The sequence below is a fragment of the Chelonia mydas genome, chromosome 9 (genome assembly GCF_015237465.2).
Source record: "Chelonia mydas isolate rCheMyd1 chromosome 9, rCheMyd1.pri.v2, whole genome shotgun sequence".
Lineage (NCBI taxonomy): Eukaryota > Metazoa > Chordata > Testudines > Cheloniidae > Chelonia > Chelonia mydas.
The window spans coordinates 98,375,018-98,400,913 of record NC_057855.1 but is presented as its reverse complement, the minus strand read 5'-3'; the positions used below and the strand labels follow the sequence as shown (position 1 = coordinate 98,400,913).

At 48.1% G+C, this 25,896-nt stretch overlaps 1 protein-coding gene across 18 annotated transcripts in view; it reads left to right on the top strand.

Annotated features, from left to right (window-relative positions):
- Window positions 1–25,896, top strand: part of DOCK11 (dedicator of cytokinesis 11) — a 128,801-nt gene that overhangs the window by 40,013 nt on the left and 62,892 nt on the right. For 9 of the 18 annotated variants that reach the window (XM_037908163.2, XM_043523010.1, XM_043523014.1 and 6 more), the window contains exons 2-18: window positions 962–1,078; window positions 1,327–1,416; window positions 3,009–3,091; window positions 5,775–5,844; window positions 7,589–7,684; window positions 11,917–12,051; window positions 13,675–13,852; window positions 14,206–14,285; window positions 15,973–16,056; window positions 18,573–18,713; window positions 20,177–20,392; window positions 21,268–21,402; window positions 22,493–22,575; window positions 24,463–24,585; window positions 24,759–24,835; window positions 25,383–25,567; window positions 25,658–25,723. In XM_037908163.2, the coding sequence (XP_037764091.1) occupies window positions 962–1,078; window positions 1,327–1,416; window positions 3,009–3,091; window positions 5,775–5,844; window positions 7,589–7,684; window positions 11,917–12,051; window positions 13,675–13,852; window positions 14,206–14,285; window positions 15,973–16,056; window positions 18,573–18,713; window positions 20,177–20,392; window positions 21,268–21,402; window positions 22,493–22,575; window positions 24,463–24,585; window positions 24,759–24,835; window positions 25,383–25,567; window positions 25,658–25,723 (1,959 nt within the window). Of the gene's footprint in view, window positions 1–326; window positions 451–961; window positions 1,079–1,326; window positions 1,417–3,008; window positions 3,092–5,774; window positions 5,845–7,588; window positions 7,685–11,916; window positions 12,052–13,674; window positions 13,853–14,205; window positions 14,286–15,972; window positions 16,057–18,572; window positions 18,714–20,176; window positions 20,393–21,267; window positions 21,403–22,492; window positions 22,576–24,462; window positions 24,586–24,758; window positions 24,836–25,382; window positions 25,568–25,657; window positions 25,724–25,896 lie in introns of those variants that run through there. The other 9 variants (XM_037908166.2, XM_043523009.1, XM_043523005.1 and 6 more) reach the window with 2 other exon arrangements.

The window sequence follows — 25,896 nt, the reverse complement described above, 5'->3', positions numbered from 1 at the left end:
GGGGCGGAACGGAAAGCCCCCTCCGCCGCTGTAGCGAGGGGCCGCGCTATGGCACTCGAATGGCGCAGCTGCCGCGGTGTGGCTCTGCTGCTCTCGTGCCTGGAACGTAGGCAAGCCCGCGGTCTAAGCGAGAGCAAAATCCGGCCCAGCGATTTTACAATCGCTCTTGCCGTAAACTCTTGCCTTGCAGTGCGCCTGGGGGTGTGATTTATTGCTAGGCGTGCAGGTTTCAAGTGTTGAAAGGGATTATTGCGTTGATCTTCCTTTCCATCCTGCAAGATTCCTAGTAAGAGCTCGGAACAGCTGGTTTGCTTTCGTCTTGGCAAATGGCAGGCTTCCCGAGGCCACGTAAATCTTGTCAGCTCACATCACATAACAAGCCTCAAACAGGGAAGGCTCAAGCGACGCCAAGTGTCGGAGTCTCATTGCAGCGGGGTTCGACTAGTGCAGGTACGTACCGTGCCTTGCAGCGGCTGTAAAAGCACGACCGCCAGCCTGTCCAGGCAGCTTGTTTTCCACGCTAAAGGAAGAGAGGGAGTGTGAACCGGGGCGCCTAGTGCTTAAAGCCATCAGGATGATTCAGGTCTTTCTGTAGGCTGTTGCGTGACCATGGGCATGTCACTGAACCTCTGATTCACCCTGGAGGATGTGCATAGTAATGTTCACCTACACGGCAGGAGGACTGTAAGGCTGATGTAATGAGTAATTCCCTGGTACCGGGCTTTGAACTCCTCAGGTGAACATTGCTGTGGAAGCGCAGATTGCTGTGAGTCACTAATGTGATTTGAAAAGGGCTCCTTGCGTAACCCAGATTCGGTAGCACCCAACCTCAGGGGCAGAAGTGGAACTGATGACTCGTGTTGGGGAAGTGAATCTCAGTTCTTAGTTGAGTGTCTCAGGTACAACATCTGCAATTTTTGTTCACTATCTCTTTTGTTGTTCTGCTTTTATTTTCCTTCAGGAAAAAACCAAAGTGATTGAACCCCTGGACTACGAGAATGTGGTCCAGCAAAGGAAAGCCCAGATCTACAGCGATCCTCTCCGTGATCTGCTCATGTTTCCAATGGAAGATGTGTCTGTGAGTTTGTGTTGGCTCCCTCTCACATACAAGGCCTAATCCACTCCTCCGCTGACCCACTCTCACGGTGGGGAACCCCCTTTGATTTCAGTGTCCACTTCTACATTGGTTTCAAAGGCCTTACAGCCAGGTCAAATGGGAGTGACCAGACCTTGAATCAGGCCCAGAGTATTTATTATTTTCACTGAAAATTTATAAGGGCCCAATTAACTATGAAATCTCTTTTTCTATTCCCTCCCTCCCTGCAGATCTCGGTGATAGGTCGCCAGCAGAGGACTGTCCAGTCTACGGTGCCAGAAGACGCTCAAAGGAAGGCTCAGAGTCTCTTTGTCAGAGAGGTAGGGTGCAAAGGCCTTTGACATGCAGCGTTGCAGCTCCTTGTCCTTCAGGGGAAATAATCTCCAGGCGGCTCTGCAGCTAATGGCAGATAAGGCTGTAAGTTGCTTTGCTGGCCTCGTCTGTGATGCAGGGGAGCTGTACCTTCAGGCCTGGAGGACCAGCTCTTGTTTTCTATCTGGCAGAAGCAGTTTATGAGCCACCTGCTGCCCCCAGCTCTGTGGGGTGCAGTACGCACCCCCACGGCCTTCGGGGGGGAGGGGAAGGCAGAGGCTTCACTGCTTCTGCCTGCGGTGCCTCCGAGCCGCTGGAGAGGCTCCTGTGTGTGCGCCGGCAGGAGCGAGACTGGGGAAGGGAGACACCCGAGAGCAGCTGCTCTGAGCAGCACCAAATGGAAAAGGACCCGGCGGGGACTCCCCTTGGCCGCGGCAGCTGTGCCCTTGAGCGTGGTTCCTGGGCAGCTGCAGGTGGGGACTGGTGGGGAGCCCAGCTCCTGCGTGGCCAGCGTGAGGGTCAAGGGGGAACCCCAGCAGAGGTGCCATTGGTGGGTGACTGTTTTGAGACCCCTTTAAAGGAGCCTGACTCTCTCGGAGGCAGGTGCTCGGCGTGCTCTGAAAATCAGTGCACCAGGCTGGGCGTTCAGCCGCACTGGCCAGGTCTGACGGCCGCGGCAAGCGCAGGTTCCAGCACCCGGGCAGCTGGCGAGAGGCTCAGTGTGCCTTGTAACTGGGCAGCTCTCCTGACCAGGCCAGGCGCACCTCGTTTGGTGTAGTGAGGAGGGTGGGGCTGCCCTGGGGAGCATGAAATGGGAGAGGGTCCAGGGGCCGCGAGCTCAGAGAAGGAGCCAAGCAGGATGGAGCGCCTCGGGGAGGGGACACCCCAGAAGGAGGGAGCGGCGAGAGGTCCCTCGTCAAGCTGTGAAGCCAGATCTGGCTGGTGAGAGGAGGAGGCAGTCGTGGGTCACCCACAAACCTCCGCCGGCCAGAAAGGGCTGGATACTTGGAGCAGCAGAGGGAGATGCCTGGCGGCTCTCCGAGCGAGAGAGCTGAAGCCAGAGGGCCAGAGAGGGCTGCAGGCCGGGGAGTGGTGGAGGGCTGAGCCTGTCGATGTCTCCGGGCAAGAGCTAGAAGCAAACCTGGGACAGAAACAGGGCAGAGGAGCCTCCCAGCTAGAGGGACTGGGCTGAGGACTAGTGAGGTGACTGCACCGGTCGTGCCATGGCCTGCCACAGGAAGGCAGCCCATGAAAGGCTTGTGACATGGTGGAGAATGTGTGCAGGTGACCGGCCCCTTGGAAGAGAGAAATTGAGGCAGGGGGCCTCTTGCAGATTCACCCTGAGCCCGGGAGGGGGTGCTCTGGAAGCAGCCATCCTATCACATGTGTATCTAGGTCTCAAAGGAATGCTGTGTTGTTTAGTTTCCCCAGTCCAGGATAAATGAAAAACTCCACAAAGTCTTTGTCCAACCTATTGTGTATGCTTGTTACCTTAATGCCAGCCTCAGCATCTCACTAGTAGCTCTTTTTTCTTAAGCGTTGTGCGTGTTTTTGCTTAGCGTGCTGTGATTTCACAGAACATGCATCATTCTCCTTGCAGTGCATTAAAACGTACCACTCAGACTGGCATGTGGTGAACTATAAATATGAAGAATACTCGGGTGACTTCCGGATGTTGCCATGGTAAGTGATCTCTCTCTTCTGGGATACTAGGAAGTCTTAATGACCTTGCTAGACTGTGGTTTGATCAGGTCTAAGTTTCAGCTTAGAAAAGAGACGACTGAAGGGGAAATGATAGAGGTCTATAAAATCGTGAGTGGTGTGGAGAAAGTGAACAGGGAAATGTTATTTACCCCTTCACCTATCACAAGAGCCAGGGGTCACCCACTGAAATTACTAGGCAGCAGGTTTAAAACAAAAGAAAGCACTTCTTCACACAATGCACAGTTAACCTGTGGAACTTATTGCCAAGGGATGTTGTGAAGGACAAAAGTATAACTGGGTTCAAAAAGGAACTAGATAAATTAATGGAGGATAGGTCCATCACTGGCTATTGTCCAAGACGGTCAGGGACGCAAACCCATGCTCTGGATGTCCCTAGTCTCTGACTGCCAGAAGCTGGGACTGGACAACATTATGGATCACTCCATAATTGTCCTGTTCTGTTCGTTCCCTCTGAAGCACCTGGCTGTTAGAAGAGAGGATACCATTGGTCTGACCCAGTCTGGCCACTCTTATGAAATATTGTTATTGATCCAACAAGCCACTAATATTTTCTGTTCCCTGAAGGTTTGCCCCACCCCCGTATCTTCTCATGAGATTTACTTGCCCTTTATTTAGGGTTTGCAAGCCAGAGGCCTGTGTCACTCAGACTGTATCGAGGAACTGCAGGAGACACTACAGGGGTTTGTTCACATTGTATCTGTCAATGTGCAAACATCCTCCTCCCATCAGCTGATATGACAGAAAGAGCCTAAATTCAGGGCATGTGGCAGAATAAGTAGCTTCAGCGCAGACTGCTCATCCCGAATCAGGAATCCCATTGTCTCTGAATGCTGACAGTTACCGCGCGCTATACAGCATTATTCCTTGCTCAAGTCAATCCTGCTTGTGCCTAACATGGTGGGGAAATCCCAGTCCTGTGGGAATAAGAATATTGCCATCAACACTGGCAATGCTGAAGAGAGCTTTGTGCATTAAAATGCCAGCCCTTGTGTTATTCCAGCCAAAGGCTAATCTCATTTCATGCCTCCATCTTCAGACAAGCACGTGCATGTCTGATCGATGGGTGGTTATGTGCTGGGTGGGGCCAGTTTTGCCCCCATCCCTTCTCAAACCGCTTCAGACAAAGCTCTGGTGGTATGCTGACAGCCTCGTCTTGCTAATGACTCCTCTGGAAAGGCAGAGCTGGGGGACAGCTGGCTTTGCCTGCGCTGTGCGTGGTTTTGAGCTTGAAAAGTTTTGCTGTCCTGAATTGAGACGAAAAGTCAAAATCTGGAAATTTTTGTGATCCGAAAAAATAATGGTCTCAGGTGGATCAAAATGTTTTAGTTCTGGAATTGTGAACATTTTGGTTCAGTTTCAGCCTTTTCCCTTTTAATCCTTTTCAGTCTAAGTGGCTTACATTTTGAAACAGAGAGTCACTCTGAACCGGAAACCTGGAATTTTTCATTTTGAAAACATCCAAAAGAGATGGCTTAACAATTTCAACACCTTTCCCCAAACACGTTTCTGGTCAGGAGGTTCATCAGAAAGGGCCTTGTCTTGCAAACAGGTTTGGTTTCCACAAATTGGCATTTTTCGGTGAAAAAATTTTATGTCAAAAAATTCCCCACCAGCTCGACGTGCAAGAGGCCTGCTGCATGCAGGTGGCGTGAAAGCCATGCACGAGAGGATGCCACTGGTGCTTGAATTACATTCAGTTTGCACATGCTCTTGCTATCTGGTCTTTGTTGGGTTTTGCAAAATAAATGATGGGCCGGTCCCTTGACTCGGTCCTGCTCATTCAAACCAGCAATAACTGCACTGAAGTTGGCGAAGTTACACTAGTGTAACAAAAACCAAAGGAAGAAGCCACCCTACCTCCAGCCCTTGCTTGCCTCGCTCAAACAAGAAGTGCCAATGACGTAAATGGGACTACACAGGTGAGTAAGGCAAGCAGGATTTGGCCCTATAAAGGCTATGGGCATTCTACAGGTAGAGCAAGGTCATGGGCCACCCACCTGTGGACTTTGGTCGGAAGTCAGACTTCGGTCACGTTTGGTCAGGAAATCAGGCTTCAGAATGACTTGGAGGTTTTTTAAATGTAAAGATCTCTTTGGTGGTCAATTAAGGCACCAGTTCCTGTAGGTTTCACTTGTACTGAAGTGTATGTTCAGTGTGAAGCCCAGCTTCGGTGCGTGTGAAGAGGGCATGGGGGGAGGTTCACGTACAAGCTTTGATTGAGACTTCTGCATGTTTATATCATTTTCTCCCAGAGAAGCAACAAGATCCATAGATTTCAAGGTCTGAAGGGAACCATTATGATGATCTAGTCTGGCTTTCTGCGTGGAACAGGCCAGATAATTTCTCTCAGGATTTCTCCAAGCCCCGTAACTTCTGCTTGAGCTAAAGCATATCTTTTAGGCAGCCACCTGCTTTTGACACGTCATGGCGACACACACAAACGTATGGCCTTCCATTGTCCTACCTCCTCCCTACTCATCCACATCAATTTTTGCAAATAATATCTGTTGTTGAGCCTACTCATTCCATTGCATGCATGTACATGCCCAGCAGTGACAAGAGGACCAGTACCCATTCTTTACTATTGTCCATAATTCTTCCCTTTTGTGTGGCTGTCTTACATACTGTGTTATATTTTCAGCAAATCCTTTAGACCGGAGAAGATTCCAAACCATATATTTGAGATTGATGAAGACGTTGAGAAGGATGAGGTAAGGGGAAGATAAATGTCTCCGTAGCACTGTGCGTTCCAGCTGGAACAATTCACACCAGGCAAAGCGCCAGTCTGGAATGCTCTTGCTGGGAAATCATACACTGATGGCCCATTCCCTTTTCTGAGCGGTTGGGACAAGGCTACAAACAATTATTCATCTGCAGGTGTTACAAGATAATCTCTTAGAGCCAAGAAGCTTATGAATTAGTAGGCATGTGCTTCCTTTCAGTTCACCGGGATGTTTTTCCCTGGATGCTTTCTTTGGCTCTCCATCTGGTATTGTGCAGCAGTACGAAACGGAGAGGCCAAGAAAATTACTAAGCAATTCTTTGTGTGAAGGTTTTAATTAAATCTACTTCAATCAAAAGTGAACAGGTAGGTTCCATGTGTAAAGAAATCTTGCAAAATGATGTTGCGGCTCGTTTAAAGGCACAGGGTCTGACTCTCTTCTGCCTTGCAATGGAAGTTGTTAATAAGTTTTAGTCTAAAATTGTTGGACACTGTAGCCTAAATGTGTTTAAATTTGATGTGGCCATGAGGCATCACAGCTGATGAATTTATTAAAGGAAAAAGGCAGCTTGTGTTTTACCAAGGCTGAAGATTTGAAAGTGATGTTTCGTATGCATTTTTAATGACTGCTGAGCATGTCCTGGATGTGCCTTTTAGCGGCAGACCGGAACGGCTCTTTATAGTCGAGAATTGATTGTTGGGCCCAACCCTGAATTTCCTGGTTGTTTTGTTGGCTTGTGTCATTAGCTGTGTGTAGTTCTTTCCTTTAATAGCTTCTCACTCTATCTAGATGCGGTATTGTGCAGTAAGTTACACAAGGTGCTTTCCCGAAAGAAAAGGACAAAAATAAACCCTCAAAATATAATAGAATTGTTTTCTTTTAAGCAGTTCCCCAAATAAAATACTCCAATGAAAATACTAAAGTAATTTGAGGGAGTGTGTCCATACCCCTTCTTAGCTGAACTGTAATTCCTCATGTTGGCTTGTGTCTGACCAAACATGGACTGTGTTCTTTGTAATTTTCCAATAGTGTTTTTGCATGAGGATTAAGTAAAAGAACTTCAGTGAAAAGCAATGTGTTCCTGGAAAAGGGTGAACTGTCAGCAAGGAGAAATCCCGGACGTTAGTCACAGACATAAAGCACTGTGAATATTTCCATTGTCACTGTAGAGTCTTGAATTGTGAGGCTTGGAAGCTGCTCTCTAGGGGGCCAGGAGGCCTAGGTTCTATCCCCCACTATGCTACTGACTGGCTCTGAAACTTTTAGCAAGTTGCTTCCCGGCCTGTGAAATGGGGATAATTATGCATGCCCCCGCGTAGAGCACTGTGAGATCTACACGTGGAAAAACACTGAGTATGATGAGCTGGGCAGATGCTAAGGTCTGGCTTACACCGAAAAGTTTTACCGGTATAACTGGTTTGGGTAGGGGTTGTGATTTTTTTTTTTTTTTAAACTGTAGTATTATACCAATAAAAGCTCTCAAGTGGATGCAGTTATACCAGTATAAGGCTGACCCATGCCGGTATGGATATTCCCCTTTCTGTACAAGAATAGTGGTGCCATTACAAAACTGTATATCGATATAACTGCATCCATGTTGCGGGTAATACCACTTGAATGATTAATTCAGTGCAACTTCCTCCATGGGGACTTTTTGCATGTGACACAGTGGCAGGGTGAGGACCTGGTTAGCACTGACATCACCTCTTTCTAATCTCCTGTTTTGTTCCAGGACTCGTCCTCATTGTGCTCTCAGAAGGGTGGAATCATCAGACAAGGCTGGCTGTACAAAGCAAATGTCAATAGTACAATCACTGTTACCATGAAGGTGAGCTTAATTCCATATGCTGTCATGCCAGAGCAGTGCGGGGAGGGTTCTCATTTACACCGTGGAGCTTTGTAGCCAAGTGTCTACGTTCAGATCCAAACTTCCAAGTCTGGCTGCTGGGTTTTGGTTTGGGCCCCTCTGTAACTGTCTTACAGAGCCTCCCTCTGGACGAGTCCCTTTCTGCAGTGCGATCTTTGCTGAACCCTGACAAGCAGTGCATAGACTAGTCGCTTTGGATCACGAAGGGCAGGCTAAGAAGAGAGGTAGGTTAAAGCAAACCCATGCTCGCCTTCTGAATCAGCGCCCAAGGCCCAGAAGAGCAGGACAATTGAATTAACCAAAACAGCTGGCCTAAAAAAAAAAAAAAAGGGCTTTTGAATGCTGGTTTCCTTGTATGCACATGGCCAAACTTTTAGACTCTAAATAACAAGTGTCTGTGCTTAAAGCAGGGATGGTGTCACTGAGATGATACAGTAGGACTGACCTTCTGTGCAGCAGCTGTGTCTTCAGCTCTTCTTTTTATCGGATACCGGATACCGTGCAGCACTTCACAGCTCGGACTTCCCTACAGAAGCTCAAACCAGTTGCATAAGTGATTTTGCTCAGCCAGGGATCTATTTGTTGTTTCAGCAAACAGCTGCTTTGTTACTTGATAAGAGAGACTGATCTGGTGATAACACTTGGGTGGGTTCCAAATTACAGCAGGAGCAAGACTCAGGAGAGGAAACGTTACGTTCTTTTGCTCCCGTTGGGATACTAAAAGCTCTCCAAAGTATTCCATGATTTTGAGTTTCTCAGTCTGATGCCTTGATTCAGTGAGGTGCAGAAGCACATGCCTGAATTGAAGCCCGAGCTGTGATCATCTAGTCTGACCTCCTGCATCGTACAGGCCAGAGGACCGGTAATTTCTGCACTAAGCCCATAACTTCTGGTTGCGCTAGAGCATATCAATGTACAGCCTAGGAAGTGAGGCACATGCTCAAGGATGTTGCTGCCCGGGAGGCCGAAATGCTCAGCTAGAGGCATCTCAGGCCTGGTTTTCAGAGGTGCTGAGCAGCTGCAATCCCATTGATTTAGCTGGAGTTGTGGGGGTGCAACACTTCTACAGATCTGGCTCAAGTTATCTATAGGGTGACTCAAAAATCAAGGGACCCAAAATTAGTGCCCATTGGTGCAAACGTTGGTTCTGATCACTTCTCTTCCTTGCAGAAGACTTCTCTAATGCCTGTTGCTAGAGTTCTGAGAAAGCAGTAGCACCTTGAAGGTCTGAAGCCATCCGTACTGGCACAGTGAAGCATCATTATGGTGTTGCAGAAGGAGCTTTGCCATGATCTCAGTTCCGATTTCCTTCATTACAGTGATATGCTTGGCAACGAATGGTGCTGGCTGTTGCTAAGCATGTGCAGAATGTTTTTCGTGGTGAGCCAGTTTATGAGCAGAACTTAATTAGGCTTATGGTTTACTGCGTTTGCTTCAGAGTAACCTTTTTCTTTGCAGTGCATTTTCTTGCAGACACATTCTCCAGCATGACTCTGGTTAGCTTGGATTCTGTTGCACACCAGTCCAGTTTAACCCAGGGCAATCGCTATATCAGGACCCTTTTTGTTTTCTGGACCTCCTCAATACCCTGGCTAACCACACAATTGTCTAGCAACATTTTTTGTTGTTCTTTTTGCTTCATCTGAAGCTTTCACAACTCCCTCCTGCCAAAGGTGGGATACTGAGCCGGCTGTACTGATGGTCTGATCTGATATGGCATTCGCTCTGTTCCTAGGTCCCTGCAAGTCATTCCAAAAGCGGTACAGCATTCTGACAATTCTTTGTAACAGCAGGCCTGCAAAGGAAAAATCCATATAAATAATGCAGCGTATTTGTATCTGCTGCTTGCTTCTGCACTTTCCACTGGAAGGATGTTAAATGTTTCAAATGTTTTGCATGAAATCAAACATCCCATGAGAAACTTATTCTCCTGTCTTCTGAACATTAGTTAAACACACATCTATTTAATCTAAGATTTTCTGTAGCACCCAGCACTGAAGTATCGAAGGCCCCAGTTCAGCAGAGTGCTGAAGCAGCGCTTACCTTTGAGCTCCTGCTTAAGCCCACGCATACTAAGTGCTTGCTGAATCAGGGCCAAAGTGCTTACACTATCCTCTAAACTTAAAATTCATCAGCCTCAAGTCCTCAGAGCTCACATACAGTACTCATCTAAACACTGGACTCAGTGTTACATTTTAATGGATTAGATTTAATTCACTCTTCCTATTCTGTGCAATAAGTGAATGGCCTGATCAAATATGTGATAGATTTACTATTCATGGAGGCTTGAAATTACTGGTAGAACCTGATCGGTGTGTTCAAATGCTGCATTGATCCATATTTGTTCCAGGCACTCATTACAATGAGAATATTTTCAAAGTCTCAAAATGGGAGTGCAAGTGGTATTTCTCTTTCCTGACCTCCTGTGCCCTACTTTCATGCTGCTTTTAATCATGGTCTCTAGCAAGAAGGAAATACATTTCTGATTTGTAGCAAACCTGAGAACATCTGAGGCTACTTTTCCAACTGCTGAAATTGCAAAAGGTTCCTAGGCATTATGTGTCAGTATTTACTGCTAAGCAGACTCCAGGAAAGGTGCGTTGTGTGAATACTACCTAGGGCAGGAGCACATTTGTCTCATCTTTGTTGTGTCTCTGTAGCTCCCAGTATATAGTAGTTGGATGGATCACAAACATCCTGGCCTTAATTTGGCATCCCGTACGGTAGGAGCAAGAAGTTGCAGATGCAACTAATTGTGCGTGTGGTCTTATGCTCTCATTGACTTGCAGCACAAGATTGCATCTGCAGCATTGGAGGGCATAGTCCAGTCTGTATGTTTGTAGTCGTAACTCAGGTATGGAGACACTTAAGACAAACTTATTGCATTTAGGGGTGAGTGAATGAGTCATGAAACTAAACCAAGGCTGGTCCATAAAAGTTACTCTGTGTTCTCCAAAAAGAAACACAACCAGTTGCGTGGATCCCATTCAGATTCTGTCACTGGACTGTTTGCCAAGCTGTTGTTACAACATCTGTCTGACAACTGGATTGCAACTATTACTGAGATCTTTATCATGAAGGGTTCTGGAAGGACCTTCTGTGTGGTGGAATGAATCTCCGGATGCTTGCTCAGCTGAATGGTCCAGACCCTAATGTAACCACCGGGCTTTTCTTTTTAGAGCGGAAGGGGATAGGAGCCAGCGGAGGGGAGGGCGTGCCGGCAGGATGAAGACTCTGCATTGAGGGGAAGGGAGGCCCAGCCTGTAATCATGCACATCTTCCCCCCACAAAGATATTAATTCAGGGCTTGCTCCTGCAATGTGCTGAGCACTTTGATCATGATCCAGCAAAACACTTAAGCAGATGAGTAATCCTATTGATTTCAGTGGGGCTGTGGACAGACTCAAGTGCTTTGCCTGATCAGCTTTGCTCAGCACCTTGCAGAAGTGAGCCATCCCAGAGAGGGTGCGGAGGGACAGAACTAGGTGCCAGGTCAGATTCAGACTCCGACTTTAAGCTCAGAAGGGACCATCATGATCTTCTAGTCTGACCACCTGCACATGGCAGGACACAGAACCTCACTTCTGTAATAGACCCCTAACCTCTGGCTGAGTTACTGACGTCTTCAAATCATGGTTTCAAGACTTCAAGTTGCGGGGAATTCACCATTCACACGAATTTAAACCTGCAAGTGACCCCTGCCCCAGGCTGCAGAGGAAGGCGAACCCCCCCCACCAGGGTCTCTGCCCATGTAACCCGGGGGGAAATTCCTCAGATTGCCAGCGTGAGAGGGACTTCTTTAGTTGTGGAATCCAGCCCTGCTAAGGAGTTTTGAATTACCCCATTGAGCGAACAGTCTCAAACTGCCGGAGGTGAACGGAGGGTCAAGGGAACTAATCTGGAATTAGGTGTGTGAGACGCAGGAGCTTTGGGGGGCTGTATTTCAGCCCTGTCTGTGAGTGTGCTGACCTGTGAAACATGTTTTCTGTCCTTTCCGCCTTCCAAAGCCTGAGTATGAGAACATCTTTAGGTTTAATAGTAACCTGGTAAATGTATAGCACAGAGAGACCATCTGGTTTCCCTAGCGGGGTATCGTACAGTGACCGAGAAGCCAAATGCTGAAGATGCGTGCCTTGCTGGCTGTCTGTGGCACAGAGTGACCCTTGTATGAGAATGGCTTTCTGCTCTTGCAGGTATTCAAGAGACGGTATTTTTACCTCACGCAACTGCCGGATGGTTCCTATATTCTGAATTCCTATAAAGACGAGAAAATTTCCAAAGAATCCAAAGGCTGCATCTTCTTGGATGCTTGCATTGACGTTGTTCAGGTAGGTTGACCAGGGGTGAGTCCTACCTGCTTTCGTCCCTGTACGTGTGCTTCACCAATCTCATTCGCGCGCTCTGCCTGTTCCGTCTGCCGACCCGCCAGCCTGACCAGCAACGCCATCACTGCGGCTAGCAGGGGGTGGGCAGAGCCTAGCGGTGACCATGTAAAACCTGGGCTTCGCTGCCACCGGGCCTTCCGCCTGTTCCCCAACTGGCTGTGCCATCCATACTGAGACTGTATGAGCTCTTTTTCTTCATGACTGTCCACTGTCCACCACCAAGGGGCCCTGTCCCCTGATGGGGACTTCTAGGCACCCCCGTTGACTTCAATGGGACTAAAGGTGCTTGAAGTACATGCAAGATTGAGGGCAAAAAAACTATTCTGTGCAGTCAGATGTTCACCCCAGTGTTACCTTCATCTGCCTTCCTCTCTGTCTGCACCCACTGGTTGTCTCTTGTCTTAAATTAGGTCCGGATCCTGTACACACACAATTCAATGGGACTACTCACACATGTTAAAATAACTCACCCATGCACAGGGTTACAGAAGCAGGGCCTGAAATTGTAAGCCTTTCCAGGCAGGTAGAGTCTCTTACTGTGTATTTGAACACTGTGGTTTGCTGGAGGACAATTATAATACAAATAATAAGAGAATGCAAACGAGCTGTGTTTGCTTCCTGTAGCTTTTGTTAGAGAGGAGGAGGAGGAGTGGTGAATGGTAAAGAGTGGTAGTGGAAAATGTCCCCAAATTGCAACATCATGGTGTCTTCTGTGGAAAACTGTTTCAGCCAAGTACTTTGATCATGTAAAAAACCCTGCTTTGGAAAGGTCCATCAGGCATTGGTCACATGCACTAGCAGCAGTGTATGGAAAAACACAGCTTCTGAAGACTGAGACAGTTTTTATTCCGGACCTTGTTCTGTCTATTGTGTAGCTCTCACAGGGCGCATATGGGTTTGGGCTAATGCTCAGGTGAGTAGTGCAGAGTCCATGCAGGTTCCAAAGTGAGTTTCCGTAGATTTCTTTGTAGCCATCAGTCGTGACTCTGGGCGGCATGGACTGTACTTTACATGTTGCATCATGGGATTTGTCTAGACTTCTCACTGGAATATGCTACTGTGAGACGAGCAGCGGTTGGAAAAGTGAGCTACCATGAAACCATGTTAGTTTGGTTTTTGATTAATGCTTCTTGCTATAGCGCCGGGCAGAAGTTCTACTTGGTGGGTTGGACGAGTCTTTAAAATCAAGCTCCTGGGTGTGCTGTAAAGCTTCCATGGCACTTTTTTTTAATAAGTGAAGGAATTTTCTCTTGTGACTTTGGCTCAAGTTTCCCTTCACACTAGTGTGCAACAGGCTGCCCCTTGGCTGCTTGCTACTTTCCACCCCAGAGCTAGCCGCATGTCAGTGGGGCTGAGCAGTGCATGTGTGCGGTTAGTGATTGCCCTTTGGAATGCCCCGGAATGACAGGTGCTATGGAAGTAAGGCATTTGTAACAGTGTTATTTTTGCGTAGTATGTTTCGTCTGGGAGAAGCTTCCTAATAGCTCTGCACTGAGCTGAGCTCTAAAGTGAAGGCAGTATTAATGAGGTGTAATGCGCAGCCCGCTCTCTTGTTTGTTTGTGCAGTGCCCCAAAATGCGCCGCTATGCATTTGAACTCAAGATGCTAGATAAGTACAGCCACTATCTGGCAGCCGAAAGTGAACAGGAAATGGAGGAGTGGCTGGTAACTCTGAAAAAGGTCATTCAGATCAATACGGAGAGTTTGGTTCAAGAGAGGAGAGACACAGTGGAGTCGGTACAAGGTCAGTCTTTAAATCACTAGATCTTTCATTTCACCATTCCGGCGCTGACGTCGTCGTTAGGGAGCATGGAGGTGTTTACATTCTTTCCTGCATTAAAAATAGGCATTGTAGCAAGTAAATGCTGACGCTGAGATTTGGCTGGTAGCACATACACTGTAGTGGGTGGGATAAAAGTGGATTTGACATTTGGCTCTCCTGCTGGATGGGAAACCCATGGCAGCGTCTCAAGAGCGCCAATAAATTGTCCTTGTGCTATTGTAAGTGAGCGGCTCAGGAGCAGAGCCCGGAGGCCTGATGGGATTAGAAGGCACCATTGCTGTCATTTGGAACATCTGCTTTTCATGACTTCACAGATGATGACTCGAGCAGCCAAGGGAAATCGGAAAACATCCTGGAGAGCTTGGAGAGAAGCATGCATCCTGAGCTGATGAAGGTATTGTGTCCACAGTGGTCATTTCCTCAACTCCCACAGCTAACTTGCAGCTGGCACTGCAAAGGGACTTCCCACTCGACACTGTTAAGTGACTGAGGTTAAGGTCCCTACAGCAGAGGTCCCTAAGCTGTGCTCTGGGGAGAGCTGGGCAGCCACGGGATGTTGCTGGCGCCAGCTTCGCCTCCTTGTGTACAGATCCCATCAGGGTGCCTCAAAGCACCGAGCTGGAGCTGCTCCCAGGTCTGCTGCTGAGGCTACCGCATAAAGAGCTGCCTGTATTCTCATCCCAACTCAGGCACACCACCGCCGTTGCTGCTGCCCAGAGCCAGCTGCTGGGACAGGGATAGGAGAAAACCCCGGGAGGGGGGGCTGAAGCCAGGAGAGGGCAGGGGGAGGGGTATTGGGGGGAGGGTCCGTGTCTTTGGGAGTGGCAGGGAAGAAGGAGGCTGGAGCAGAAACCTGGAAGGAGCTGCAGACAGGAGGAAGACAGGGCCTCAGTCTGAGAATTTGGTGAGCTGGTGCTCTTGTTCCTTTCAGGGAGCTATTCATGGGAGGCAGCTGCAGGAGACTCTGCCAGTGCTGGTTCCTACAGAACCACGCGTGTGCCCGGCCCTGTGGCACAGAGCTGGAAAGGGGCTGGAGGCCTCCGAAAGGTGGGAGGGAGGGAGTGGGAGTGCAGTAGGAGATGAGGGGTACGCGCATCCCAGAGCAGTGCTGTGTGAGAGCCTTCAGAGTCAGGGTGAGGAGTCTGAAACCCCATGGGGACAGGGTCAGAGCAGCCGTTTGGGCTGCAGCTCGTGGAATATATTGGAGCGGATGAGATGAGAGGCGGAGAGGCCGCGGAAGTTCTGGGGAGAGGTAACGAGGGCTTGCAGAGAAGAATTTTGTGGGCGGGGACAGGGCAGATCTCGGAGGGAGAGGCCGTGGAGGGAGACGTGGCTGGATTTGGTGAGAGCCAGGAGGTGAAGAGAGGGGAAGAGTCAGACAGCCATGAGGCTGTAGACACGAGTGACTCCGAGAATGGGAATGTTGCCGATGGCAATGGAGAAAGGTCGGGAGGGACGTGATTTGGGGAGCAAGCCGAGAAGTTCAGGTTTGGGCGTGTTGAACATCCCAGAAGACGTGGCCTGAGCGTGGATGTGGGGGGTGGGAAAGTGGAAGGGTCGGAGGTAACTGACCTGAGTCATCAAGGTAAAAGGTGCCACCCAAGCCACAAAAGAGGATAACTCAGCTGGGGGAGAGGGCGTCGAGCAAGGGACAGTGGATGCATCTGGAGATGGCGGGGAGAAGAGGTCGCCAAATCTACCCCAGGGACATGCAGTGCAGAGGGGGGAAGAAGAGATTGGCCTCCAAAGTGGTGCAATAATATTGACAGCTTCACTCCTGTTTGGCAGGGCGGGGATGGCTCGTCACTACTCTCTGTGTAGGCCAGGCGCAGGTATTTGGTAGCCAGCTGGCTGTGTCACTTAGAGTGACCCTGTCACATAGCCAGGCCATGGGACCCCGATTCCTCCTGTTTCCCGGCGCGGCGTTCGGTGGTGCGGCAGGGCACCAGTCATCAGTCAGCTCTGAACAATATTGATTTCTTTATTTTTATTACATCTTGCGTCCATTCCTCCCAAAGACAAACACTTGCTTCTCTTGTGGCCTGGTCTCCTCAGTAATGTCAATGCTTTCCTTGTCCTAGTATGGAAGAGAAACTGAACAGCTGAATAAACTAAGCAGAAATGATGGACGACAAAACCTCTTTTCCTTTGACTCGGAAGTCCAGGTAATTTCTGCCCCCCCTTAGAGTCTTCCAGGGTTCAGCCATTCTGAAAAGTCCATTTGGTGTCATCTGCTTCCTTCCTTCCTCGGGTGGCTATGGTCACCTCCGGCAGCAATGGGACTTGTAGGAAGATGGTAAAATGACTGGGAGTCAAGTCACCTCTACAGATAAGGCCGATGAGAGAAGCAGCAAGCCCATGTCTCTGCTGAGTCCTTGTGAGATATGCCAGCCGCTCAGGTTCCGGGTTTTGGAGATACCAAAGCTCAGAACACCTCTCACGTCAAGGAAGTCTTGATGGCTGCTGGCACACGGAAGCTCCCAAACCACAGAGGCTGTTCCCTGTTCAGACTCCTGTCTGACAGCTGCAGAATGCCAAATTTGGTCTTTCCCCACTGCTCCTTTCTGGGGACTTAGTCTGATTCCATGATAGCCCTTAATTTGACCATGTAGACAGTTGACCCTTCTTTAAGTAGGCTGTGGGAATACATCTGTTTGTCTCTAAATTTGTTCTTTACGAACTTTGAAGTTTGGGCTGTGGAAAAGTGGCAAGAATGAATCTCTATTTACACGGATAGGAAAGAGTTAATAGAAACGTTGATACAAGCACAATGATAATGTGGCTTGAGCTCAGTACCTTTGGAATAGAAGGGACAACTTTGCCCACTGCACAGTCAGGGGAATAGAGAGAGACTGCCCCAGCTCCAGCAGAGCCGCCATGTGGGATGATGGGGGTCCGAGGTCCTCCCCAGGATGGCAAAAGGAAGGTTCGGCATGCACGCTAGCATTTCTCCTCGGTCCCTGAGGCCAGCGGGATGGAGCTGAAGGCACGCGTGAGATTTAAAGGGTATAAGCTGCTGCTGTTAACACGACTTTAGAAACCTGTTCCGTTTATTTCCTAGTTTCTGATTTTCTCTAGCTTCAACTCAATATGACCTGTTTCAGAGTAGCAGCCGTGTTAGTCTGTATTCGCAAAAAGAAAAGGAGGGCTTGTGGCACCTTAGAGACTAACCAATTTATTTGAGCATAAGCTTTCGTGATCTACAGCTCCGATGCATCCGATGAAGTGAGCTGTAGCTCACGAAAGCTTATGCTCAAATAAATTTGTTAGTCTCTAACGTGCCACAAGTACTCCTTTTCTTGTTGTCAATATGATCTATTAGAGCCCAGGAGGGTGAGGATTCTGATTTAACGGGAAAAATTCAGAGTCTCCCAAGAGTCTTTCTTGTACCAAACCAAACTTTCCTCTCGGGCCTTCTTTAGGATGATTGCACCGGGGTCTCTACATCCCTTGTGGCAGCCATGAGGTTTGTTTTTAAAAGGGACTGTTGGCAACACCCCAAAATACTAGTCGTGTGATTCAGAAGGGGAACATCCTTGACAGTACAGTACAAAAGATCTTTATTGGCTGGGCTGTCACTGAACTCATGGTGCCCTTCTCCTGGGCACAAAGAGGTCTGTTGATTCTGGTTCAGAGCAGACCCCGTGTGTTCTGCGGCTTGGTACGTCTGCGATCGTGGACACAAGTTCAGTTTTGTGGCGCGTGTTTACACGCTTATCAGGCTGATGTTGAAGCAATTATGTGATCGCAGCAATGGGCCTGAGAGAGGGCAGGGTCTTCTGTCTGCTCGAAAGAGAATCAGAAATAGTTTTCTAAAATAAGTTAATGATTGCAGCCTATATTTGCTTAGATTACTCAGAGGGGGAAAACAGCCCTCACGGAGCTATACCACGGGTCTCCTCAGTAACTGGGGGGAAATGATCGCATGTACATCAGCCCTTCAACACACTGTTATTTTGATGTTCTGGATGCAGTCCTACGTCCTTGCCACACAGCAAGATGGGTCTGGTTAAGGGAGGGAGTTGTTATCTGGCTAAGGGTCATGCCTAAAAGTCATCTTGTCTGTTTCTTCCCGTTCTGCACCGTCTGTGAACGGTCGCTGTGTGGGCACAAACCAGTGACAGGACTAGCTGGGCCTCCTCCTATGGAGGAGGTGACTGGATTCAAGATGGCTTGAGTTTTATTGCAGCAAATCTAAATCAATTGCCCATCTTGACTGTTTATAACCAGACTGGTCATTGCTGCCTATCAAAAATGTCTTCCAGTTTGTGAGCTGTTGCTGGTTCTGGCAGCTCTGTCTATTAACTATGTGAATGATCTCGTCAACCAATAGAGTCCTGCTAAGTGGTAGAAACTCTTTGAGCATTCCCGCTGCACCTACGCTGTTTTCACCTCCAAGCTCCCTATGTTTGGACATTTGAGTGGATCCTCAAGGTTACAACTAAAAGGCAGAGAGCAGAACTGATTTAGTTCTCTGTACGGTACAAACCAGACTGCCAGAAATGAATTCCTGTCCTTAATGCATGTGAATAACAGGCACCAAATGGGCTCTCAGTTTGTGAATGTCCTTCACTTTTTATACCATCTTTTAATCATGGTAAAATAGCATTAGCTATAAGGTAATCCCGTAACATTTTTGTGAAGTTCCCGTTTTCAAGGCTGTGTATCCTTTGTTTCCTAGAGGCTGGACTTCTCTGGAATTGAGCCAGACGTAAAGCCCTTTGAGGAAAAGTGCACCAGGCGCTTTTTGGTGAACTGTCGTGATTTAACCTTCAACGTCCTGGCTCACGTCTGTGACCGATCCGAGGGCGCCCCCACAAACGTATGCATATTTTCATGGGAAAGTTCCCTTTCTTCTCTTGGAGCTATGCCTAGACATAGACAGTTACCTTCCCGTTTCTTCTGATCAGCAACAGACACTGACCGGGGGTGGAGCTGGAAAAAGAAATTAGGCCCCAATTCTGCTCCCAGTGGCCTGTGGACTGACACAGGGGGTCGACTGGCACAGAGCTCGTTGTAGGCCTGGAGCCTGAGTTGGCATCACTGTGACAGTATTTCACCAATATGACGGAGCGGGATGGAGACACTGCTAACAGAGACTTCAGTCCTGATGCACCCAGGGCCAGTGGGGACTTCAGATTTTAGCCTGCAGAATCAAGCCTGGAGATAGCAGAGATGTACGTCACTGCTCAGCTCAGTGCTGGATCAGGCACGCTGCAGTCTTACCTTCACGTGGTAGCTTTGTCCTCTACAATCTTTCTGAACCAAAAACGTATGGGATTGTTGCTACTTGTCAAGGCCTGGAGCTACAAAAGTCCAGCATGAGGTCTGATGTAGTCCCCCATTGTGGAACTCACTTCAGACAGTTTACATGCAAGGTGAGAACAGCTAGGGAAAGGTGATTAGTTTATGCTGGAAGCTTTCTCTGTGTGACTCTGCCTGACGTGCCAAGAAATATGTAGAGTCTCTTGCTAGAACCCATTTGAAGTCAGGCAACTCAGAACTGAGTTCTTTGGGACTTTGTGAGATGTGAAGTAACATGCTAAAAATACACATTCTTAGGCTGTGTGTACACTACAGACCTTACCGCAGCACAGCTGCGCCACCGTCAGGACTCCCGAGTGATCGCTCTATGCTGATGGGAGAGAGCTCTCCTGCTGGCATAATCAAACCTTCCCCCTGTGAGCAGCGGTAACTATGTCGGCGGGAGAACGTCTCCCGCTGGCATAGCACTGTCCACGCCAGTGCTTCTGTCAGTGAAACGTATGTTCTTTTCACACCTCTGGCCGACAAAAGTTTTACCGACAAAATGGCTAGGGTAGACATAGCCTTATACTGAACTTACATCCTTCAAACAGCTCTTACAGGCTGATCAGTGTTTTCATCTCTTCCTGACATTCGTGTTCCACCATTTGTATAAATAACCCGCTCCTCTTCTTTCTGTCTGTTAACGTCAGTGATTTTAAAATGGCACTGCTCAGCTTTACTAGATACAAATGCAAGAAGATCCGGCAAAGCTGTGGCCTTAGAGTGCTTTATTTGGATAGTTGGAAGCAAATAAACTATTGGTTACTTATGTAATTCTTTCACAGTGAAATTCACCCTGCGTACATGGCCTCCACAGATTGTAAGTGGTGCACAGTCCTTGTGGAAGGGTGAATTTCATCCTAAGAGTTGAACCGAGACTCAAAGAAACAGAGGTCACACTTGTGTATCTGGCAACGAATTTCACATACACCTAGATGTACCAGGCTTTTTAACAAGAACGTTCATTCAAATTCCCAGGTCGAGCCTTTCTTCATCAGCCTGGCATTATTTGACGTAAAAAACAATTGCAAGATCTCAGCTGACTTCCATGTCGACTTGAATCCTCCCTCGGTCCGTGAAATGCTCCTGGACAGCTCCACCCAAGCAACTGGTGACAGTCACCCCAAGGGGACTTCGACCAATGAGCACCTCATTCACGGAATTCCCGAATCTCACCTTCGCTATATAAAGCAGGTGAGGAACTGACTTCCTGTTTTCTTTCCTTGTTGTCATGGTATGTGCAAGGAAAAAGCTTTGATGACGTTGCAACTCTTCAGATAATGTACAGCACATGATTGATTATGTGGAGTGCTGTAGCATCTAGGGGCCTTTGTCATGGACCAGGACCCCACTGTGGTAGGTGCTGTGCAGACACAGCACAAAAAGATGGTCCGTGCTCCGAAGAGCACAGTCCCAATTATCCAGCCCTCGCTCGCCCGTGACCCTCTGTTACCTGAATGATCACTGAGAAAACATGCAAACAAAAGTCGTAGACATTTTTCCTGATTTTTATCAACATTTTGAAATTTAAAAAATGTCACCAACTCTGCCTGAAATGTAGCCACCTGGGATTTGCGAAGGAGCCAGTGAAAGTGCCTGGAAGCTGGGCATCTCCCTCCTGGAGGCACCTTTGACTCTCCCAGTCCATAATTCAAGCATACGCTGTAGCTTTTCTCTGAGGGGGAGGTTTCATTATTGAATCCCCTCCACCCAGCTCCGCATTCTGCTGGGAACCCAAACGGTTCTGACTTTTACCACGCTTGGGGCTCATAGAAAGAGCTGATGAGCCATTTAACCTTCCAAATCCCGCAGCTAGCGCCAATTCTGAGAAGTACCGAGTGCCGGCCCCATCCCAGTGGCCTCTCGGGCTTTGGCCCGGCTCAGACCGTGACAGCCTGCTGGAACCGGGCACGTGGCTCCAGTGCCCTGTCAGTAATGGACATGTGCCATGAATCTGCATAGTGCCAAAGCAGGGAAGTTACCAGGCTCCATTCTGATTGGAGCCGGAGGAAAGCGCGGCCGTGGGAGGAGAAGTTGCCTCTGACTTTCTGCTTCACGTTCACTTTCAGGGAGTTTTCTCCGTGGCAAACCCCCACGTGGAGATATTTCTTGTTGCCCGTGTGGAGAAAGTGTTGCAAGGCAGCATTACACACTGTGCGGACCCGTACATCAAGAACTCCGACCCGGGGAAGGTACCGGATAAGGTTATGTATGGCAAGGTCTCCGAAAGGGCACTGCAGGCCACTCCTCTGATAACCTGGAGCTGGCTAGTCTCCACCGGCTTGTGATACTCTGAGAAGCATGAAAATACACAGGGGATTGTTGTTTCTTGTCCTTTCTGGCAAACCTTGGGCTCTTCCTGCGCCGTTAAGGTGACCGCTGCTCTTGGCATTTCTGGCCTCACTCTGGGCACTGGCATCACAGCTGATGTCAGCTCGGTTCTCAGAACAGAGCTTGGCTGTTCAGAGACATGCGGTAGATTTTTAAGATGAGTTTAATTATTTCCCCAGCACGCTAGAACGGTGCGGGGCCTGATGCCGCATTGGCCTAAGTTGGGTGTGGAACTGCCGTGCACGAGAGAGACTCGGCCCTGCTCACAACCAGCTGCCTCGGGTTGCTCCTGCAGGTGGAAAGAGCTGTTTTTAATGAAAATGGTTCCTGCACCACAGTCTGCGGGGCTCAGAACCAGGCAGAATATGGCCCACCCCATAGCCACGCCCACTCTGCACACAGCTCCGCCTCCTTCTCCTTCTCTGCTTGGGTGCACAGGGAGTGTGCTGGCCAGTGTGTGCAAATGTCAGCAGGCTCTGGGGGCCCTCTAGTGGTAGCTGCCATGAATTGCACGTACCCCAGCTGGGACCTGAACCCTCCACTGAATTCAATGAAAAGAGTCCGGTTGACTTCAGGGTGAGGGGGGGCGAGGCTCCGGGTGGTAAAGGCTCTGTAACCCCCTTGCGTACAGCGTAGGTTAGTGCAGGATCACGGAGGTCAAATTTGGAAACTCCCTAGTGATGCCCTTCTAGCTCTGTCAGGTTAACGAGTTATTGAAGCTAATTGGTAAGACAACTGGGCCCTAAAAGGCATGCTGATCACATACAGCAGTGAAATAGACATGGTGTGAAGTCGCAATGGTCTTAGTCCTTGGTAGTCAGCTTCGATGTTCGAACTTGCTACCTGGCTGTATGTTGCTAGGACGCTGAGAGCTTTCCTTCCCCACAGCTGTGGCTTTAATTCTTGTCCTATGAAGGTGTGACCCCATTGTCACCTTGTTGATCCTTTCTCTTGTTTTTCCAGACTGCCCAGAAGGTTCATAAGTTGGCTAAGCAGGTGTGTAGTCGGCTTGGGCAGTACAGGATGCCCTTTGCTTGGGCTGCCAGGTCAGTTGTCCTGAAATCCTCACGTGTCCTTCTGAAGTTGTTGTTGTCTGTGTTGTTTGTAAATCAGGCCACATGGTGATGGGTTAAGGGCCAAACTCTTCAAGACAGGGAGGCTGCACAAGTGTAACTGAGGGCAGAATTTGGCCCTACGTATTGTCTTTCAGAGCCAGCATTTCAATTGGCTGGAGTCCTAGATCTAGAGCGAGATTATAAAATAAACAAAAGTTCTGGGGAGGGCTATAAATAGAGCTGGTCGAAACGTGGAACTTCTGTTTTGTGGGAAATGTTGACATTTTGAAATTTTGTTTTTGTTCCATATGGGAACAAAAACATTTGAAATTTCCCAGGAAAATGGAATTCCCATACAATTTCTGTTTTGGAAAATGTTCATTTTGGAATTCTGAAATTCCATTTTGAATTTTGTTTTCACTTTTATGTGTAATATTTTTATGTTCTTTCATTCCATGAGAGTAATAGTAGGGCCAGACTGTTCACTGGAACACAAACAGGAGACACTTTGATCTGGAAAAGAAAATGTTTCAATCGCTGCGATGTAGTGTCTGCCTTAATGATTTTAAAAATAAAATAGAATATTTCAGCTCTTAGATTAGGTCATATTGTGCACCACTACTGCTGACATGGCAAGAAATAATGTGAAAATATTTTTTAAAAATGAAAAACATAAAGTAAAATAAAATCTAAAACAAAACTTCCCCGAAAATGAAAATTTCAAAACAGAAAAAATGCATTTTTCTTCCCCCAGGAATTTTCATGACAAGCAACACATTTGTTGAGGTGTCTGGATTTCAACAGCAATGGCATTTTTCAACAAAACCATGTGGGTGAAAAATTTCCAACCAGCTGTAGCTATAAACCCTCCTGCTTCAGGTGTGAGCTGACCTCTGCCTACTGTGGTCAGGAGCGAACTTCCTTGGGTACAGGTTATCCCGTAACTGCTAGTGCCAAGGTCTTGCACCTGCCTGTGAAGCAGCTAGTGCAGGACACTGTCAGCCTCAGGACAGGATGGTCCACTGGTCTGATCCCGTCTGGTAGCCCCTGTAGTTCTTTTTCAAAGAAAGGACTGAAGGGACTGCATGCATGTCCTCTCCGCTTCAGTGACTCTGCCCAGGAGACAAGGGCTGCAGGACTGGACCTTTAGTTAGTGGGTTTTTTGGGGTGGAGGTTAACTCGTTCAGTCTGGAATTCTGGAAAGTCCCAAGAGATGCCACCTGGCTGCAGCTCCTCCCTTTGTTTCCACTTAATTAGTATTCTCCTGGATGACTGAAGAAAGACCGTGATCTGTTCCCCCTAATATTCTTTCGTTGAGGGTAAACATATAGCGAGCCAAGCTGGCCCTTAGGGCAGCGCCCTTGAAGACACTGATGTAAATTCATCCCACTGTCTCCTATTCCTGCCACTAGGTTGCTATTTGGTCCTAAACCAAGATGGTGATGACTCTTGAATGTCCGCGTGGGCTGTGGCTTGGTACATACATGTCGGTTCCTGAGCAGTGTTTTCATATTGCAAGGACATGCTGAAGAGCTTCCATAGGATGCTGCTCATTCCTTTGCAGAGAGCTAGCACAGATCCTACACACCACCGGGGTGCTGGTTAGAGTATTTGTGTTGCGTAGACCTTGTGTGTGTTGCCTGCACAGGAGTGAATCTCACCCTTTGAGCTTGTCCCCAAGCCCACTGAAGTCAATGACAAGATTCCCCCGACACAGATGGGCTTTGGGTCAGTTCCTTCTCCATACACTGTTAATAGCAGGGCAGAGCACAGCACTTGGGAGCTGCAGAAGCTGAGTGTGTCACAGACTGGTGTGCGTAGCCACACAGCTCCCTGATACTAATGCTCGGGAAATGTGTCCACTTTTGTTTTTTGCAGGCCAGTTTTCAAAGACTCTCAAGGTACTCTGGATCTTGACGGGAAATTCTCTCCTCTCTATAAACAAGACAGTGGCAAACTCTCTAGTGAGGATCTGCTGAAGCTGCTGGCAGAGTTTAGGAAGTGAGTGTAAGGAACTGGTGTAGCGGCTGAGTGGGCATTTGAATATTCTTTAAAATAGTGTGTGTGGATGCGAGAGTGTTTCTAAACCACCGGTAGAGATCAAATATTTGGGGCTAATTTGTTCATGCTTGAATTTTCAAGATTGGTGAGTTTGTTCTTGCTTTCTAATACAGGCCAGAGAAGACAAAACTCCAGGTTATCCCAGGCCACTTAAATATCACTATTGAGTGCATCCCTCTGGAATTCTCAAGTAAGAAACAGAAATCAGAAAGTAAATATTGACTACGCTCACCATGCTGGTAACATTTATAGCGCGCTTCTCTAGAATATGGCTGAGGAATATCTAGAATTTACAGTGTTAGATAATGAGCAACTCACGTAGTGAAACTGATATTTTAAAAAGAAAAGGAGGACTAGTGGCACCTTAGAGACTAACCAATTTATTTGAGCATAAGCTTTCGTGAGCGACAGCTCACTGGAGCTTAACAGCAAAGGTTTCTCTTAAGGAACACATCCATGCACTTTTGTTTTCAAGCTTTAGGAAATCAGCAGCTCTGGCTGCACTAGTCTAATGATCCATTGAAGGGGTGGCTGTCCTGTGATTGACAGGAGAAGTTGGCCCAGTAGCATGGAACAGACTCTACCTTGGGGCATGTACCCATGGCTCTCTGACTGCAGTGAGAGCCCTGGATGTGATGGCAAAGGCAGAATGTCAAATGTGCAGTGGCACGTTGCATTTGCTGTCTTTCCCATGTTTGTCAGACACCCACTTATCTCAACTTCTCCTTCCTCTTTAGATTGTGTTACTGCCTCTTACATCCCTATAAAGCCTTTTGAAAAGGGCCATGAGAACATCACCGTTGAGGTGGAGGAGTTTGTCCCAGACGTGGCGAAATACCGTTATCCCTTCACTATTTACAAAAATCATCTCTACGTGTACCCCTTGCATTTAAAATATGACAGCCAGAAAACATTTGCAAAGGTGAGTCACGTGGAACACGGGCCATACAGACGCTCACCACATCTCCGATCTAAAACTTGTAGCTTACTCTCCCATTCTTCTTCAATCCAGGCAAGGAATATCGTGGTCTGCATGGAATTCAAGGACTCAGATGAAGCTGATGCCCAAGCTTTGAAGGTTGGGTCATAATCCATTTTTGAAACCATAAACAAATGTATATAGAATTGGGCACTTCATTGGGTTAATATGGCGTAGTACTGAGTGTCTCCATAAGAACCCAAGAATGGCCATACTGGGTCAGACCAAAGGTCCATCTAGCCCAGTATCCTGTCTGCCAACACTGGCCAATG